This window comes from Epinephelus moara, chromosome 14, assembly GCF_006386435.1.
Source record: "Epinephelus moara isolate mb chromosome 14, YSFRI_EMoa_1.0, whole genome shotgun sequence".
NCBI lineage: Eukaryota > Metazoa > Chordata > Actinopteri > Perciformes > Serranidae > Epinephelus > Epinephelus moara.
Window position 1 is genome coordinate 18,213,447 of NC_065519.1, and position 20,300 is coordinate 18,233,746.

General features: G+C 41.8%; 1 protein-coding gene across 1 annotated transcript; it reads right to left on the reverse strand.

The window, feature by feature from the left end:
* Window positions 1-1,657: 1,657 nt before the first annotated feature.
* On the reverse strand, window positions 1,658-19,581 carry rlf (RLF zinc finger). The gene is made up of 8 exons (XM_050061561.1): window positions 19,281-19,581; window positions 17,227-17,381; window positions 15,342-15,423; window positions 12,305-12,440; window positions 11,965-12,167; window positions 7,451-7,587; window positions 7,106-7,247; window positions 1,658-6,407 (listed from the first exon to the last, which is right to left on the reverse strand). Exons 1-8 carry the CDS (start codon window positions 19,449-19,451, stop codon window positions 1,785-1,787), a joined length of 5,649 nt encoding a protein of 1,882 aa, XP_049917518.1. The 5' UTR covers window positions 19,452-19,581; the 3' UTR covers window positions 1,658-1,784.
* Window positions 19,582-20,300: the final 719 nt, after the last annotated feature.

Consider the following 20,300-nt stretch of genomic DNA (forward strand, 5'->3'; position numbering starts at 1 on the left):
TCACAGTATCTGTCAAAACAATCCCAACATGATTTTTGTCTGCATATTTTGCAGCTGTACTGCAGATGATGTGAAATCAATCTGACCAAAATCATGACCAGCTGAAGATGTCTGGAGGCCCCAGGGGGAAAAAAGCAGCTGGTTCTTCCCACTCTTAGCGCAGTGTCTGCAGTATTCTTATGCTGTAATATTGCATGGCTCCAGGTTTTATGTCATTTTAACTCATCACAGTTGTTGGAGAATGTGCACCACAGTCATGTCAAATAATGAAGGTATTAAATGCTAAATCGTGAAGGCTGCTACCATTCCAGTTTAATGTTCTTTTAGTTGCAGATTCCAAAAGAAAGTTGAGATTGAAACTTTGCCAGTTTTGTTCAGTTAATAATGCAGCCTTGGCTTAAAAAAAATAGCGAATTCCCACAAGAGTAAAATGCCTGCTTTTGGGATAAAAGACTGCAATCGGAGACAATAAAATATAACCAAGGAATATTTGATTAACAGAAAGGATTGTCACTTGAAGAGATGTTTTTAAAGTCATGAGGAAACCAGGGAGTCTACAGGTTTCACACACTTGAATTCAGTGCCTCTTAACACATTTTAAATCTAATTATTTTTAACCAAATTTAAGACATAATATTGGACAAATCATCTTCTTTTTTAATTCAAGCATTGCAGGTAAGTATAAAGGTAAGTAGTATATATGTGGTCCCGTGCAAAGGTAGGTTTTAAGCAGGAATACAATTACTAGAGTGAGTTTAATTAATCCACTATAGAGTAAGAAGACAGTATTAAGTACAGTGGTAGTTCTAAAAAAAAATTATAACATCAGAAATGTGAACTCACTTTGACAAAATAATAATAATAAATTCAAAGATGGATCAATAAAATTAGATAAAATGCAGCAATTAAGACCTCAAAAGATTCCAATTCAAGACTATGACTTTTAAGGCCTGATGTTTACATGATTTAATTTATAATTTATATTTTAAGAACTTTTAAGGACCTGCAGACACCCTGGAAAACTGCATTTTTGAGAATAGTGCCCCATTATGCACCATTAATCTTAAATACTATACTCTATGTAGTGTAATTACATGGATACAACTCATGATTTTAAATTAGTAAATAGGTGTATTTTCAATTTAGCAAACAGCTGCTGAGATGAGATTTCACTCTGACTTTGTATAGAAAGAAAAAGAATTCACTTACACAATTCAGAAAGTAAAGGGCTTTATATTCGTTTCCACATTTATTTCTTTAGAAAGTGTTACATACATGTCTGCCACCATCTGTCCACTGCATCCCAACACTGATTTATTATAAACTGAGGTGAAAAATAACCAAACATATTCCTCAAGAACTTTGTAGTGGGGAAATGTTGTTGTTGTTTTTTTTCAGTCACATTTTCACACAACTGCGAAGGCCTTGCAATACGCTACTGACCATTTCTAACAATCTGAAAATCTGTACATTTATCTTGGAGAACTACAGTATATACACTTGACATGTGATCATGAGTTAACATAACAGGTGTTATCTGAATGCTTTTAAAATAAATGTCTAAAAAACAACCCCTTTGAGTCTGATGTGCACTGCTTAAGCTTGTTTTTATCTTAATGCTAATTTCATTTCTACAATTCTTCATTTTGGCAACTTCAAAAACAAATGAAAAAAAAAAAAACATAATACTATAATTTTGGGAAAAAGAAAGAAAAAATACTGGTACAGCTTGTGAAAATACAAAGTAATTTGCCATAGCTATGCTAAAAAGGTGCTCAGTTAAACTAACTTCCAAGAAGCAGTTTGCTGTTGTTGGTGTCTGATGGGAAGAGGTCAGGCAGGGTGGTGGTGCACACCGGTCTCCCCAGGACCACCACAGGTCTGAGGTACTGAAGCTGCTTAATAGCCAGGTCCCCACACCCAGCCAGGGCTTTGTCCAAGATGGACTTCAAGTTTTGGACTGATGTGAAGTCTCCAGTCATAGCATGGGGCTTCAGCAGTGGGGAATGAGTGCGTCTGCTGCGGGTGTGCGAGATTCCCAGCTGGTTGTTCTCCTTAACCGAACAACTGCGTTTGAAAGAATCTCGCCGTTTCACCGGGACCTCGTTTTTGTCTTTCGGTGTCGTCTCTTGTATGAACCTCAGGAATGAGGATTCGAAGCCCATGGGCTTATAGGTAGCGAAGTCAAAAGGGCGAGGAGAAGGGCTGCGAGGCTGAGTGTCTTTCAAGTTTGAAGGCGGTTCAGACAATTCGTTTTTCCGTTTTAGCGGCTGGCGGACAGGAGGAGCGGGCAACGGCGCTGACCCATTCAACAATTTAACACTGTCCTTGGTGCCTGACACATCCTGAAAGCCCTGTTCGGAAGTAAAGCGCAGTGAGCATGGTGGCGAGAGGTCAACAGTGAGGGGGCGAAGAAGAGGTCTGATTTGATCCAAGCTTAATCTCTCCTCCTGTTTCTGACTGTTGTGTGTTGCTGCAGCCGAGTCTTCAGTGTGCCCGCCGGTGCTCGGCTCACCATACAGCACCTCATCTGCGCCAACGAGGACGCCATTTCTCTCAACAGGTGGCGGCTCCTCCTCTTCCTCCTCTGGGAATACCAGTGGATCATGATTATCATCCTCCTGCGCCTCTGCCTTAATGGAGTGTAAGCTCATGGGTGCAGGCTGCCCCCCTGTGTTTTCAGGCTCCGTCTGATACTCCATTTTGCGAACCCCATTGGGGGAACACGCTCCTGTGACTGTTGGCCTGGCCGACCTCTGAATCAGTTCCTCCAGCTGCTCGGCAGTATAAACCAGCTTATCTTCGTTCTTAACAAAATCTTTCTGACGCATGCGGTGAACCCTCAGGTAGTGACGGTGCAAGCTCTGCATGTACGTGACGACAGAATCACAGTCCTGGACCATGCATGGGTAGGCCACGCGCAGGCAGCGGTCTTGGCACATCTGTAGTGCTTCTTCGTGAGACCTGAAGACGTAACGGCTGAAAGAATTTCTCTTATCCCTCTTTTGTTCTGACTCTTTTGTTTCCACAGCAGCCTCCTCGCCAGTTTCCTCCGACTGGTCCTCGGTAACTTCAGGCTTTGGACTCGAGCTCTCAGCCTCTGTGGTGGGGGCTGAACCAGGTTCTTCCTTCTGAGGATCCTGTTGTGCGACAATAAGCTTCTTTTGGCATCCAGTAATTGACTTTTTGTGAGTGCTCTGCAGACGTACCACCAGTGAATCGTAGTATTCACAGTGACTGTAAAGTGTATGTTTTTTAAGCGCATCATCGTGGCTGAACACCCGCGTGCAGCCTTCAAACTTGCACCTTATTAGCTCTGGTGGTTGTGAGTGGACATCACGAGTGTGACGCACTAGGCTGCTTTTAAGGTGGTAGGAAGCCTGACAGTTGGCAAAGTGACACTTGTATTGGGGCTGGGGTTCATCTGAGTTTGGGAGAGGCCTTTTCTTAGCGGGCTCTTTTCTGACTTCTGGACTGTGATGCGCATCGAAATCTTTTTCCAACAGCAGCTGAGAGCGATTGTAATGATGTATCAACTGCAGGTGGCGCACAAGGCCTCCCTGGGTGGAGAAAGCGGCGTCACAGTTTTTTGCTACACAATGAAAAGGTTTACTGAATTTATCCAAGATATAGCAGAGATTACTTTTGGCTACCAGACGTCTTGTAGTTCTGACCTGTTGAGTGGTCCTCACCTCACTTTCTCCCTTCTGCTTGTTCTCTTCCTCTCTGGTCTTTGCTCCATCCTCTCCTTCCTCTTCAGATGGAGAATGATTGTCAAACTTTTTTCCATTTTCGCTTACCGCCGTTGAGTTTTTTTTCTCTGGTTGGCGTTGCACTTTGGGGATGTCCTTCCACACTTTGAGACCGTGGTGCTGAGGTGTACGCTTTGAGCCGTCTTTGTTTCCCTCAAGTCGTACCGATGCGCAGCTTATTTTCTCCACCAGATTCTGACTCAGGTTATGGACGTGAATATAGTGGGCCTTCAGTACATGTTTTTCTCTGTGACTCTTTGAACAAAGCTGGCACACGTAAGGCTTAAAAGATGTAGTTTTCAGAGAAGTCAACCTTTTCGCCTGTTCAATAGTGCGACCATGTTTGGTGTTATAGTGTCGCAGTAAGCTGTAACTCTGAGCAGTCCTAAAACCACAACCTTTCACCTGACAGACGTATGGCTTAGCAGCGGCTAATGATTCGGCACCGCTTTCTTCATCAGCTGCTGATTCAGTTTTGAGTTTTAGCTTTTCCTCAGGCTTATTCTTGAGCAACAAAACAGGGGGCTTTGCGACGATTGCCTGATGAAGAGCTATTTCTGATGCATTAGGCTCTGTGTTGGACTGAGGGGGCTCGCCTGCCTCACTGTGAGGCGAAGAAGAATTCAGGTCCAGTTTACTGAGCCTGGAAAGTATTTCACTCAGAGCATCATTTTTTAAATGAGAGCTTGAAGAGCTTGTTTCAGTGTTTTTGGGATGAGTGGCTACTTTTCTTTCTTTGCCAGACTCTGTGGGTTGAAATGAAGTTGAGACCTCATTTGTTCCCTTTTCCTCAGCGTCAAGCTCAGTTTCAGTCTTTACCCCTTTGGACTTTGAGCCCCGTTCTTTGTCATGTTTGTGTTCTTTGTTCTCCAGTTTAAGGTGTTCTGGGTGGGCACATTTCAGATGCCTCTGGACATCTCTGGCTCTGGAGAAAGTCATGCCACACTTCTCAAAGCCACAGGTGAACTTACTTCCATCAAAACACACAGCCACCAAGGTCATTGTTGCTTTGGGCTCCTTGCTTTCAGACTCTTGCAATGAGGAGGCACAACTTCCTGAGGAAGAGTTCAGGACATCTCCGTTTACAGTCACTTCTGTAGTTACTGGCTTACTAAGGCGGGGGGACACTTCAGTGACCGTCTTAAAAAGTCTCCGCTTTGCCTTCCTCTGAGCCTCAAAGTCTTCTTCAGAGAAGGTGATGTTGTGCGTGGATAAATGCTTTATGAATTCTTTTTTGGATAAATAGTATTTCTTACATTCGCCGCTGGAGCAGGTAAATGCTGCATCTCTGAAATGCTGCGCTTCGTGGTGATAGATTTGTCCCAAGTCGGAGTACGTGACGTAGCAGCCTTTGAGCTCACACTGGTAGTTGAGGTGATAGCCATGGGTCTGCTTGTGCGTGACAAGTTCATTGGAAGTGCTAAACTTAGCACCACAACCCATAACCACACACGCGTAAGGCTGATCACCATAGTGAACTCTCCGGTGTCTGCGGTGATGGTGTGCGGAGACAAAATGGCGTCTACAGAAAACACACTTCTCCCGCTTGTCTCTCATCTGATGAAAATGTTTCACATTGTCATCACCTTTATGCTCTGACTTTAAATGGACATATAAGTACTTGGAATGTTTAAAAATCCGAGTGCACCCAGTTCCTGGACATGGATACTCATCCCGATTCTGCAAACTGAAGTGCTGGTCAATGTATTCGAATGTTACGTGCTCGTCATCATCCACATTCTTCTCCTTCACGGTTTTGGCTTGTTGCACGATGTGGTGCAGCACATCTGGATCGTGTGTGGATTTGTAATACAGCATTAAAGATGGGTCAATGGTGATCTCACCTGGTTCAATGTCATCGTCCTCATCCACCGGTTTCTGCCCGTCTTCTGTCTTTACATTGTTTTTACAGAGACCTGTTGTACTCTGCACGTGTTCCTTCAGGTGAGGAACAAGCTCCTTTCTGCTCTTAAACTTTTCCAAGCACACAGGGCAGGGGTGGTCATCGTCCTCGCCATGTCTTTTGGAGTGGTGAATGATTTGGGTGTCAGTGACCGTCCTCTTACAGATCTGACAGCAGAACTTGTGTTTCTTTGCCTCTGGTTCTCCTTGGGTTTCTGTTAAGTTAGAAGACTGCTTTTTATCCTGCTGCTCATGACCATCAAGACTTCCATTTATCCGCTTTTCGTGCTCAGATTCTACTTTCACAGTGATTTCCTGTGGCTCCTGTTGTTTACCCTTCTCTCCTTTGTCTGCTGCCTCCTCCTCTTCCCCCTCTGACTCCGGCATCAACCCTAGAAGGGAGACGCAGTGATACTTGAGAGTTTTCCAGTCCCAGAATTCAGGGTCAAAAGGCCAGTATGCTTTCAGAGCTAGCAGCAACTCGCAGCGTAGCGAGTTGGGAATGACCTCGTCTTCCTGGTCATACTTTTGGTCTGGGCGCAAGTAAAGTTCCTCAAGGGACCCAAAGACCTCCTGGCTGGGGCCAAGGAGGAACTCTGTGAGTAGGCAGGCACGCAACACTTCAAGGTCCCCTGGAAGAAGGCAGGACACTGTCTTACAGACAGAGATCCTCATTTCTGAGTCGTCCTGTTTTGGAAGTTGAAGGGCTTTCACACACAGTTCTACTGAGGCGGGTACGCCAACTTCCTCCGTCTGAAAATAAAGGGATATATTATTATTAGCATTATTTCTTTCCCATCGTTTTTTCCAATCACACACTGTTTTGGATTTATCAAGTTCTGAAACTGTAGGTAAAATGTCACTGCAACTAAAAATTTAAGGTTAGTAAATACATTAAAAAAGGGGGAAATATTTCTTGTGATGTTTACTGACATTAAAAACTAATTTGTGCAGTTTCACATTTCCCAATTAGTATAGAAAGTAGACTGTCTTATTTTGAAGACCATCTGCTTTCACTCTCCCGTTCCACCTCGTTATTTCTCCATTATCATTATCCCCAAATAACATTCAAACATCACACACTTTGTTGTTGTTTCTCTGTGTCGAAATGTCGTATAATGGCATTGTTTTTTTGTTGTTTTTTTTTCAAATTAGTTTCGACCAGCAGCTCTTTGGGTCGGTCCACAAACATTTTAACTCCCTTTGTCGGTTTTTGCCCTAGGATGTTGGTGTGTGAAGGTGACTAAAAGGTGCAATATGTGGATGCACACTCAAATGTGGTCACAGCTATTGTGAATTTGAACTTGTTTTAATTTGCCTGACTTTGAAGCTGTGCTGGAAATGCAAACAGGAAGCTCTCAGTTCTTTAGCTTAGTTCCTGTAGCTCCTTATAAACTAGAGCTTACAACTAAAATCCAGTACAAAAATGGCTGTATGGCTGTTGGGCTAACCTCTGTCTGAATGACCTGGACCAGGTAAAGCAAATGGTGGATGGTTTTGGCAATGGCACCGAGCTGAAGGCATCGTTCCAGAAGAGACATCAACGAGGGGTCTATCCTCCTCTGAAGTTTACTCCACAAACGAGTCAAGTCCCTTTGGATAAAAAAAGACCAAAAAATTACACAACATTCAAACTTCCTCTTTCTCTAAAACACACTCACACTTGACTGACTCTCTGATGACATCACATATTTGATCAGAGATCTTCCACTTTCAATGTGACTGTGGTCATAAATACATTATGTACAACACATGCAGTCCATATAACCTCTTGGCCCCAGACAGGAACTACTCACCAGGAGCAGTAAGTGCTCTGCTGCTGGAGCTGCTGTGTCAGGAAAGTTGTGCACAAGATGAAGGCAGTGTTCTCTTCCCCCTCAGTCTCCAGATTACATGTGATCTCCAGCACATCCTTACAGTCGAGTCTGGATATCTGTTCGGGGAGTAAAACGTGTTACTGCTAAGAAAACAACATGACAGACAGCACTCCGTCATTTGAAATCTGGGTATCAAAAGTGTAATGCCAGTAGTGTTTCTCCTCTGTTCCCAGTAAGCAATTATACTAAAGTTAATATGTCAATTAGGGATGCACCAATATGATATGCCGGATCGTTACTTGTGCCTGTGCTGGGCAACAACCTTATTAAGTGAACTGGGTGTAGATCATGATGTGATCCTCATTAAATGCAGTTTCTTCAGTGCAGTATTTCTGCTATCAGTTACATTCATTCAGGCAAAGTTTTGCTGCCACAGCAGTCCACCAAATAACATAAGTCCAATTAGTTCCACACAGTGAGGTATACAAACTTTAAACTTGGGAAAAGAGAGAGCACTTGTATCAGATCGGTATGGAGAGAGAGAAAGTTGGATTGGTGCATCCCAATAGTCAACACACCCCATTTCAAACTGCACCAAAAGACAATTAAGGATTTTAAAAATGGCATCAACACAGGCCAATGACACACCAGTTACTCACAGTCTAATGCCAAGCCTCACAGGAAACACAAAATTGCCAGAGAAAGAATCTTAAACCTCTAAAATCATTTGTGTGAATATAATAAACATAAATCAAAAGTTCTGCATATAGAAATGACACGGTAATTACACAGTGCAGATGACAATGGCCCAATTAACATTATTTAAGATCCTTCAGAATGCCAAGAGAAAAAGGACTCAATGCGCATGCTAATAATTCCCCAAATAATTAAAATACTGTCCAAAGTGTTGGAAGGGGCTTGAGAAGATCAGATCATTGGTGATTTGTGGGTTCTACCAGTCGAGCTCGGCACAGTGAATCAGCACAAAAAATAACGTGTTGAAACAGAAAAATAGACAAAACACAAATGAAAATTTAACATAGATTATTTAACTGTCAGGGTGTCGGTGGCTTAGTGGTAGAGCAGGCGCCCCATGTACAAGACTGTTGCCGCAGCGGCCCGGATTCGAGTCCAACCTGTGGCCCTTTGCTGCATGTCATCCCCTCTCTCTCGCTCCCCCTTTCACACTTAACTGTCCTGTCCATTAAAGGCAAAAAATGCCAAAAAAAAATATCTTAAAAAAACAAACAAAAAAAGATTATTTAACTGTTGTCCATTATATGCATCACTAAGTAGTCTGAGTCTGCAGCATGCATGAGATCCCACCCCCCTTCTTCTGCACCTGCATCACCTTGACTTCCTGAATTTTGTCTATCCCTCTTCCACCCCCTGGACTTAACAAAAAACCAAACAGGATGTGTAAGCGAGGCAGAGAATGAGCAAGGTTACTAAACGGAAAGATCCTAGGGGGTCCCTGCAGGGGAGAATTGGGCGGCACAATCAGCACACACAAGATGTGAGCACTGATATGGATTTAGCTATTTACCAGTAAATAATGGAAGCTCAATGAAAACACCAGCGCAATAACTACATGTAAACTATTGAGAATTTGAAGAGGTTAGAAATTGTGTTTACCTACAGTTGAGTGAAAGTGTGGTAACTTTAAACAGGACATACAAGGTTTTAGGCTGACTGACGGCATACCAATAAAAGGCAGGGGAGTGGAGTCAGACGGCACTACAGAGGCAGGACCAAACAATGAGAGAACATGCCAGTGAGAATTAGGAGGACTTCAGAATGCACTCACGCTAAACAAGTATCTGCAGTTCAACAAAAATAAAAAGCACAGATAACTGCCTGAGTCACTGACACTTCCCTGCCCTTATTAGAAAAGCCATAGATGATAAGACATAACAGAGACCACAACTTCTTGGTGCCTCACTCTAAAGACCTCTAAAGCCTTTTTAAACTGTTGAAGGTTTTCCGAGTCCTTAAACTGAACGCCAGAAAGCTCAATTTGCATGTGAATTTGGGACTCTATTTTTGGAGACGCTGCAGATAAACTTTATAAATAGACACCTCTTTTTAACTTATTATAAAAAGGTTTGACTTGCAAATATGTCCACATTATTATTCATTGCTTCAATAATATAAATTTTATATTAAAAGGAGGCAAAGAATCGCTGCAGCGGTGTGTGTGTGTGTGTATGTATGTGTGTGGGTGTGTTTGAGTCAGTTTGTGTGTGACTGAATGCTGACAATGAATGCTGTTTTATCTGGACTCTGAGCGCGCTGGGAGACCGCAGCCTGCTGTGACCCTTCAACACTTCCTGCCATAACCATGTGTCTCTTCATATATCAAGAGCGTGTTGAGCAGAAGCTGGACATCTCAAATGTTTATCCAGTACTTTAAGCTTTTTATTTGAAATGTTTAAATCAATTAATTCAGCCATCCATTTCGACCATTTCGCCATTACTTTCAGCTGACTATTTGGACCTCTCTGCTATCGAGATTGCATGAAAATTACTTATCTATCAAGCAATGTGTAGTTTGCATGATATCAGACAGAATCATCAACTCATTACACTTCAGGCTCGGCGATATGGACAAAAATTCATATCTTGGTATTTTCAGGCTGACTGGCTAAACAGGATATATATCTCGGTATTTTCTATGAAATGAGCTTCATGTTTTCAGCTGCAAGTCAAAGCCACATTTGAGAAGTCACAAGCACTTGTATAAAAATAGACTGTGATCAAAAATAAAATGCAAAGACAGGGATTTTATTCCCTGTTTGAACATGGAAATTAAAAATTATATAAAATATATAGCAGGGCTGTACAGTAATGTTTTTGCACATAGCACTGGAGCTACAGAGGTTTAAAGGTTTGCAGCACAGGACACAAAACTATGACATCAGTATAGAAGTAGGAAGTAGGCCTAAATCCATTGTAGTTTGGAACAATTAAAAGTCTTTGTGGGGGGGAGTTAAAAAGTCATTTTCCATGGGCTTTCAAATGGATCTAGTGTTCACAATGATTCAAATATTTTTAATTATTTAGGCTAGTAATCTTATTTATGCACAGAGCATCAACAGAGAGGCCTAGGGAGGGAAGGTGACACTTGTTCGCCTGCATCCAGGAATGTCTCAGTGTCACATAACAGACTACAACTACCAAGAAGAACGCAGACGAGCTATGATCCATCTCACACACAAACTGGCAGCAGCTCTGGATTGCACATGTGCTCATTTATCTCACAGACTGATTTAGCATAGCAGATGCAACATATAGACTGATGCCGTATTGTAGACTAATTAATAGACAGATTAAACAGAGGAGCAGCTCTGTGTCTCTCTGAGTGTTGCTGGAGAACTTGTGAGTGAGTGAGTGAGTGAGCGGAGCTGTGCAGAGAGTGTGAGAAGAGAGACGCACACTGGTATGCCTTATGTAACACAACTTGACGCTATATTGATATAAACAGTGTTGTCTAAATTTATATCTTGCTTGAAAATATATCAATATATCATACATAGTTGTTGTATCATCCAGCCTTAGGTATGCTTGACAACAGTGTTAGTCCCACCCATGGGGCTGATTGGATCAATTGCTTTTTTAACTGAGGAACTACTGTTTCATGTCACGATGCCAGACAAATCAGTAAACTCAGTAGAGTGGGCGGATTCAAAGGTCAGGACTCAGGCAAATGTGTCGTAGGATTTACAGCTAACTCATTATGTCAATTTTTTTTTTTTAAATCAAATAGCAACTCTACTATTGAGTACCCCCTGGCAACTCCAAAAGCACAAGTACCCCTGGTTGGAAGGCACTTTTAAAAAGTATTTATAGTCATCCATTTCTGTGGCAGAATCCATGACAATCATAATGTGACACTGAGGAAATATCACGGACATCATCATGAACATTCTGTATTAATCATGCACTCTGATATTTGCACACAAACTACCTCAGATCTGACACAGTACCAACATATTTAGAAGCTACCAAACTTTATTTATCACTCATACTGGTAACCTGATCCTGTCACTGTATGAGCTGTATATACTGGCTGCACCTATTTGCACCTTCCTGTTAGCTATTTTTGTCATACTTTGCACCTTACTGTTACCTAATTATATTTGCTATATATTGCTTTTTCTACTTTGTTATTTTAGTCCTTGTATATTTCACACTTTGTATCTGCACTCCTATAACTTTGTACTGCAACTGCTGTACAGCAATTTCCCTTGAAATAAGTTCTATCTTATCTCATGTTATCTTTATCATCTCAGTGACTGAGAGACACAGAATTTAGTGCTTTGTATTTTACAGGCTCGTTTGGCAACCTGTCACTTACACGCTTTGTCACACTGTTGTTGTTGCTACCTCTGTAAGTACCTGTGAGAACCATCGCTGTTGTGAAAGAGTGTCATGCCAGCAACCAAAAGTCTAGTGCAAGTATTCCTCCCCCTGTTCACAAAGTGTTGTAATACCTCCATGATGGCCTCTTCGTTGGGCAGAAGGTGACAAAGCAGGGAGACGTAGGTCTGACGAAATGTAGCTTGGTTGGAGATGGAGCTGCATTCAGTGCAAGCTTTGGCCAGCACCACCGCCTTGGCCACTTCGCCCATCTTCTCCAGGTGCTTCACCCGCATCTCCATGAAGCCCTCGCCTTCCAAGCTGATGTATGCATCAACTAGGGACAGAAGGCAGAAAGGATATGATTAACAAACTACCATGACAGGGACAGAGTTATAATAAGCGCTAGGTAAGGTAGAACGTGTGCTGGCATGTCCCAATGAAACAACCTAGATAATTTAACTAGATTCTGACCTTCTTCTGTGTTGGTGGGCTGGCCGGTGAGGAGAGATGTAAGGACAGGGTTGCTCCAGGCTCCTCCCTCTCCTGTGATCTGGAGTAAAGCTTGAAGGTCTGTGCTCCCATACTGTAACAAGGTATCATGGGCAATCTGGAATAAACACACACAAAAAAGTTATATATAAATACATCTTACAATAACTTTGCTCAGCTGCATCTTAAAAATTAGACAATATTTTCTTTTGACAATGGTGCTCCTCCACTACTGTCACGCAATAATGTCGTGATAATGAGTTTTACAAATGGACCACAGTACTTAAAAGGCCATTAGTTCCCATTAATACACAGAATATCTTAACGTACCTCTCCAGAATGTTTTAAAGTATGTACCTCAACTAATACTTGTTTTGTTTAACGTGGTTTTTCCGCATAAAAGGCGCTAAAAGAAGATCTAGATCTGCTTCTTGTGCTTTGTTGACTGGTGAAAGCGCAGTGTGCATCAAGATGGCTGGCATTAGCGTAAGAGGAAACATCAGAGAGATTTGATCCTACAGGTTTGAGCCTCAATTACACCCAGACTCAGATGAGGAGTCTGTTGTGCCCCAAAATCGATGACTAGCAGACGAATCAGAATAATTAAGCGTAGTTAGCATCTTTCATTCACACTGACTGTTAGCTTGTTAGGTTGTAGGCTAACTGGCAGTGGCAACGTATAATATCTGCTACGATGGGGCTTTTGGCAGATAATGAAAAGAAGGTCCAGGGTCCGGTTTACATCCACGAGATGCACAGTCCACCCTATTTGCTGTCAAAACTTTCACTTTGCTGATGCAATCTCTCGCTCTCTGACAAGTCCCCTTTGCGCCAGATGATTCAGGTTTCTTTGCCGCTGTTGGGTCAAAGTCTGTTCCCGTCGATATGCGTTTCCCATAGTTAGACAGAGATTGTCTTTCATATTAGTGATGTTCCTAATCTAGCTTGCCCAGTGTACATCTGAATCTCAGATTTCAGAGAAGTGCATAGACCCCGCCCCCTTCAGTAGAGGAATGTGAACACACCTCTCTAAACTTTGCACAGATACAAGTCAGTACAGTCATGATCATTCGTTTTGGGGGACATAATCAAGAACATATTTTTTGAGTGGAGGGGACCTTTAATTTGTAGGCTGAATGTATTTTCTCTACACAAAGCAAAACCTTTTCTTTAGTCTTTAAAAAACCACTGTCCAGGTCTGGAAATCAAACTTGACCACAGCTCAGCTCAAACTGGCCAGTTTTTATAATTGACTTTTCCTTTGTTGTCCACTCTGCTGACAAAAATGTGACATTCTCATATTTGAAATGAAATCAAACTAGGCTTGAGCAGTATATGGGTACTACAGTATACCAGGGTACTAGGAATCCCAAAGTATTATGATCAATACTGTCAAAAATACCTGCACTCCTCTTTCTACTAAACTGATACTGAGATGCTGTATTGAGGTGATGTAGAGCACAGCACACTCAACCAAAGGTCGGTCTCTACTGGTGGAACGAGCAGCTGAGTTGGGAAAGATGGCGAATGCAAGTGGTGGGGATAGTGTTCCAAGACTAGTTAAAAGAGAAATGCTGCTGCCCTTTTTTTGGGAGTATTACCACAGATATGTTTATTTTGAGATAACTTCTTCTGACTGCAAATCAGTTTCTTTGCAACATGATTTCCAAGGCCCAGACAAACTAAACCATCTCCAAAGAACTAGTGGAGGCAAAAGCCCCCTGCTAAATCGCCTTGCATCACCTGTGTCTCGGCCAAAAAGTTGCACATGAACATAGTGCAGTGACTCCAACCAACTGCCAACCATCCCGTACATTCTGCACTTGCATGAAAGGAAATCGCTGCACCAGCAGACGGCTGCAGTCTGTAATCATCATTCAAAACGGGAAACCGGAAGACCGTCTTGGTGCTAGTTAGCACATTAAGTACATAATCCAATGTCAAAAGAACAGAGTATATTTACAGTGCACCAGTGAACAATGAAATAAACCATCATAAACCGTGTTTGCTAAAGAGCTCAGTGGCTAAAGAAAAATAATCTTACCTTACATAACAAGTTTGTTTTGGGCTCACTCCCTCTCAACTTTAGCTATTTGTTTACTTTCCTCACTTTAATTTCTCTTCTCATGCGCTGAGCTGAACTGCCAATCAGAGTGATGTGATTCACCAACAGGCTCCACAGTCACTGATACCGATTCAACATGCTGAATCAGCAGAAGAAAAGCCGACAGGCACTGGCAAGGGTCAACAGTGCAGGAGACACCACAGAAACAAGGGCAACAGGCGCTCACCGACGGCCCAACATCGACCAACAGCTGATCTTCTGCTTGGTGTGCCAGGGTCCTCACACATCATCTGCCTACAGATGTGCCAGTATCCACCATGGCAAAAAGTGCGATCGAATCTTCCAGCAAGAGGGATGCTTATTTCATATCCATTCTTTATTCAGTGGGCCATTAAAACTTCTCTCAGTACAGTGACATCTATCATCAGTGGCTCCCCTTTTACTTGTTTTTTTTGTTTGTTTTAAAACAAAAATACCATCATATGCCAGACACCAAGGTGAAATGTCAGGAAGGTACGAAGGTACGAAAAAATAAATACCGCCCATGCCTATATCAAACAATGTAATTCCTTTATTTGATTAAAACTGTTAAGCCAGAGACAATCTAATAGCAAAGAAACTAATAGTACGTTTTTAAACCTATATTAGTTGGACTGTATGTCAGTGTGGTAACTGGTTCCCACAACAATTTCATTCAGCAAGCATTTATTCATGTGTAACTATCTCTCAATGATAAGTTAAAGGTCATAAACACTGGTGGTTTAGACTCAACAATGCAGACAGAAACAAAACATCTACACCAGCTTGGAGCCTTCTTTCTCTTCTAGCCTCCTATCAGAGGGCTTTTGATAACGCCTGCTGAGGCACGAACAAACAGAATGGCCTTTTCTTTTCACCATTTCATTTTCCTCTGCAACCTCTCAGCAACAAATGTTTCGAAATAAGGTCCTCTACCTGAACAGAGTGGTGGAACTGAACCCAGGCGTCAAAGGGGATTTCATTCTCAGGCACTGACAGCAACAGTTCAAAACAGCTCCTACAAGAGACGAAAAACAAGATTAGACTGATTTCTGTTCATTATGATAATTCTGGACAGTTCTATTCTTAACCAAAAAGAGAAAAACCCAGAAAACAGAGGCTCTGCAAGTATGAAGTCTGGACATATTAATTTCAACGACAGTCTGTGAAACGACCTAAATTAGAGAAAGTACTCTCCAGCTCTACGTTAATGTTTTAAAAGAGTCAGCTTTACATATTCATACATTAAACCTGTCAAAAAGCTTGTTTGAAAATGAAATGAACAGCAGTGACATGTTTTTGAGGTTGTATCACAATCGCTTTTTACATCTGCCCAACAGTTAAATTTAACAATTACAAGCAAACTATTAAAAGATCCTTCATGGAAGCCTTTGTGTTGAGCTGAAAACACTCAAACAACCTCCACTCTTCACATAAGGACATTTGCAGATGGAAGGAGTGTGATCGGAGCCGCAGTGTGTGGGCTTGGCAATTAACCAAAAGACATAATGAATCTCTAGCTAGCCGACCTAATTTAAGTCATGTCAGTGACTGTTCGGTAAATTCTTTCAGACAGGCTGTCTTCTCAAGCATGAACCCTTTAATGCATCTGTAAAGGGTAACTTCAGTATTTTTCAACTTGGCCCCGATTTTGTCTTGTTTTTATGTCTAAGTGACTAATGGGAACAAAACTTTTTAAATTGGGTGTGACGGCTCCTGCCAGCAGCGGCAAAACAAGCTGCAATGTCACCGTTTGGGGCATGTTCGCACCGTTACTTTGCATCCATTCAAGTGCTTGTTTTTGCCACTGACAGGCTCACACTGTTTTTCTAAGTGTCTGACAACATTGTGGAAAGGATTCCTACAGAGATAGACCTTTTGTTAAAGAAACAACCTTTTTGTTGAACCAGGAACAGCCCCAAAATGTCTTTCGCCAAACTCACAAGGGTCTGTTTAAATTAAGAGTGATTTTATCATTGTAAGATACACTTTATTGAAAGGTGACACACACAGAATAAAACTTGCAAAAAACATCTTGGTTTGTCTTTCCACTGTTTCAACAATCACCAATTCTGGTTTGGTCGAAATAATAGATGTGTAAATATGCTGGCTCCACACACACTAAAATTTCTGTTTTGTTTTTTTAAAAGGAGTCTGGTGGGTTAGCGACAGCAATTTTGGGCTGTTTCTGGTTAAACAAAAAGGATCTTACTCTTTAACAAAAAGGTCTGTCTCTGTCAGACACTCAGAATAACAATCTGACCTGTCAGGGGGGGAAAACAAGCACCTTTAATGGGCGTACATTTACAATGCCAACATGTCCTGAGTGGTTACATTGTAGGCTGATTTGTGGCTGGACCTATTTCAAAAACTGGTCGTTCCCATTAGTCGCTTAGACACAGAAATATGGGACAATAGTGTCCATGTTGAAGAGAGGCTTACATCTAACCCAAAGTAAAAACCCATCACTGTCGGTCAGTGCGTGCTCGTGTCCTTTATGTCAGTTCATTGTATCGTGAGTTAGCTGGATTAGACTTATTACCGCTATCAAGATGTTAACGTTGCGGCTTTGAGAGGAGACACAAGCAGCTTCTTTTTATAACCTATAACACACCCATCTTATATATAACTAGTGCTTAGAAATGAAAACAGCAAGGACAGAAAATAACACATTTGACTTTATTATTTATTCAGAAACTTGGTGAAATTTGGTGGATAGGCTTTTCACCTTTAATTTATATTAGAGTGAACAATTAAAGTGCTCGGCAACACAAACCAAGTGTGCACGTAAGATGTATGGGCCATTTTTGTCAGTACTCACAAAGCTAGTCTTTTTAAAACAAGGGCCACTCTGTCGGACTCTGCAGTGAGGTGGGATCGGGCTGCAGCAAAACAGTTTATGGACAGACAGTAGACCTCCAGAAGAGGAAGACCATGCTCCATGGAGTTCCTGCTCCCAGCATAGTGCATCAGTGCCTAGAAACACACACAAAAATGTCACATGAAGAATAACAGTTATGGTAAAAGTATTCAAAAACAGTGCTAAGAAGAGAGTAACAATTGTCGAGATGAACAAGGGGTTTTCCACCTGGGGGAGATACCAGTCTTTACCTGATTGATCCCAGCTGACACCGTCTGGTGTGAGATGCTCCTGATTGGGCCTGAGGGGAGTTGACTGTACAGCTTATGACATCCCTGAGCCGACATGCACTAAAGAAACCTGACTCAAGGAGGGACACATGTGCCCTTGTCACTTTTTTTAGGCATTTACTTTAAATATTTCAAGGCTACTCTGATGCAAGCTTACTTTCCTTCATTGATTCAAAAAATTCATACATAAAAATGTATTTCTCTGGATTATACTAACATGAAATGAAAAAATGTTACACATAAAGCACAGAAAACAGTTCTGCTCTCTTATTGAGTCTTTACCTTTAACAGGGAGCGCAATTTTGTTTGTAGTACATATTATTCTAACTGTCAACTGTCCCCAGGCAAAGAGGAGTCAACATTCGGCATCAACACCAGTGTGTCACCTGTATGTAGCCCGCTGCTACACACATTGAATCATCATCACTATCAACATCCCAGGGGTCCCATTTGCTCGACAGCGGGATCCTCGCTGGTTGCTGCTCGGATCTACAGAGGCACTAAATTAATTCCCTTCAGTCTAAATATATGGTGCCTTCTCAAAGGGAGCCAAGAATAAGGTCCCAACCCCGGGGACCCGTATCAGTGTACTAATTACATCCAGACTACTTCCGATTTCAACAGACGATGAATACAACACAAACTTTCTGTTTATTATCAACCAGAAAAACATTAAATGAACACAGAGTGGAAATTAAAAGAAAGACTGGGTCGCTCTTGTATCTTCTAGAGTTATACTTTTTAAATTAATATTTCTCTTTTGTTTTAGTTCAGCAACAAGACACTGCCCAGGAAATCACAAAGCAGGATCTCCATACAGATCAATATCTCTTTCAGTACATCTGGGCATGCCACCATCACTTCAGGCAAACTATCAAGAGTGAGCTGGCTAATGAATTACTCCTCTCTACAATCAGCTTTGGCTGTTAACCAAGTTTTACTGGTGAATACGTGCTTGCCTTGAGCATAGAAACTGAAAGTGATAGCTTTCATTTTCTTAAATCAGCCCCCACCCCATGCAAATACTAACATTTGTTTAAACTTGTGTTTAAAATTAAGTGATGGTGAGGATGTGGGTTATTCAAATAAGAGTGCATGTCCATTGTTGATAAGAGGACGATTACAACATGGCAGATGCACAACATTGCCAGTCCGGCAACAGAAGTGCTTTGCTGCGATGTGAGGTGACACTATAACCACAGCTAGAGAATTAAAAATGTGATTGCAATTTCTGAAAATGACCAAAATACCATTTCGCAGTGGCTGTGCGCCGCAGCTACCATTTGGATAAACATAGCGCGACACCGCCCCGCCCCGCACACATGCGATCATGCATGATGTGCAAAATGACATTGTCATGTGCATACAAACATCTGTTAGGTTTCCTGTATTGCCAGTGTGTTCTGAATTACAATACAGCTAAACGAGCTATACCACTTAGCTTACTGTAACGGCAACATGTCACTCATATGCCAATGTAACGTCACATTATCATTAGCGTAATTATATTAAGTTTAATAGTTTTAGCATGTAATGATATGCATGTGTGAGCAGGAATAAAAACACACTGTGTGCATTAGCTCCCGGGTTAGGGACCAACCCTAAACTTGACTAGCGGGCCAGCTGCCGTCGCAGATAAACTAGCTTGCAGGCTGCGAGAAAAACAACCCTGGTTTAAGCTAACGTTAAGCTAACAGTAGCTTCGATGTTGCATGTACACATTACCTGACAGAAGTTGTCGCAGTACTCCGTGGAAGATGCCGTGGATATTTCCTGTTGCCTGAGTACATCTTCGAAGGCTCTCAGCGTGGCCAGCAGGGTTTCCATTGCAACTAGAGTCTCCTCGGCCGTGTCCAGGCTCCATTCGTGCTCTGGTTCGACATTATTCTCCGCCATCTTCGCTCTCCGCCACGGCGCGTATGCAGTGCAGTCTGACGCCGCCTTCAAGTGCTGTCGGAATATTTTAATATGTCACATAAACTTCACCTGCATGACCCGAAAATAAAAAAAGGGGGGCGTCTTGTAGAGAAGTGATGTCAGGGTTTATTAGTATTATAACTTGTAGATTGTTGTTACTAATCTTTTTCATTTAACGCAACACCTGTTCCGTACATGTGTGTGCATAACAATGTAATCAACTAGCCTTGAGAATGCTAATTTATTTATATTTCCACCCTTCTTCCTTTCCTGCTGTTTCATAATGGCGTGTATATATACAGCGTATAAAACGACAACTATGAATAAACTTCTAATACAGGTTTCATTTTGTTATACCCATATAATCTATTATTATTTCTGCTCAATACATTAATGACTTTGGAAAGTTACGAAGAGTACAGGAAGGTAACATGTCAAGTAGCTTACCTGACAGCTCCACTTACCTGCAGGGAGCAGAAATATAGTAGTTGCCCTCTTTGCGCTTTTATCGTTCACTTCTACAATAAATTAAAATACTTTTTGGCTTTTCTTTGTAGTAATCTTATATGTGTTTTATGTTGCGTGTTTTAGAGCTGTATATTTTTAGTCTGTGACTTATATTGCTGCCTGTCTTGGCCAGGACACTCTTGAAAAAGACATTTCCAATCTCAAGAGGTTTTTCTGGTTAATTTAAAGTTAAATAAATAAATAAATAATATAGTACAGGTATGAACTCCAGAATAAGGTCTTTGTCTCAGGACAACATGGTTTCTATTCCTGCATCAGTATTTTGATGGAGTAATATTGTTAGGGATGTTGACTGGAAGA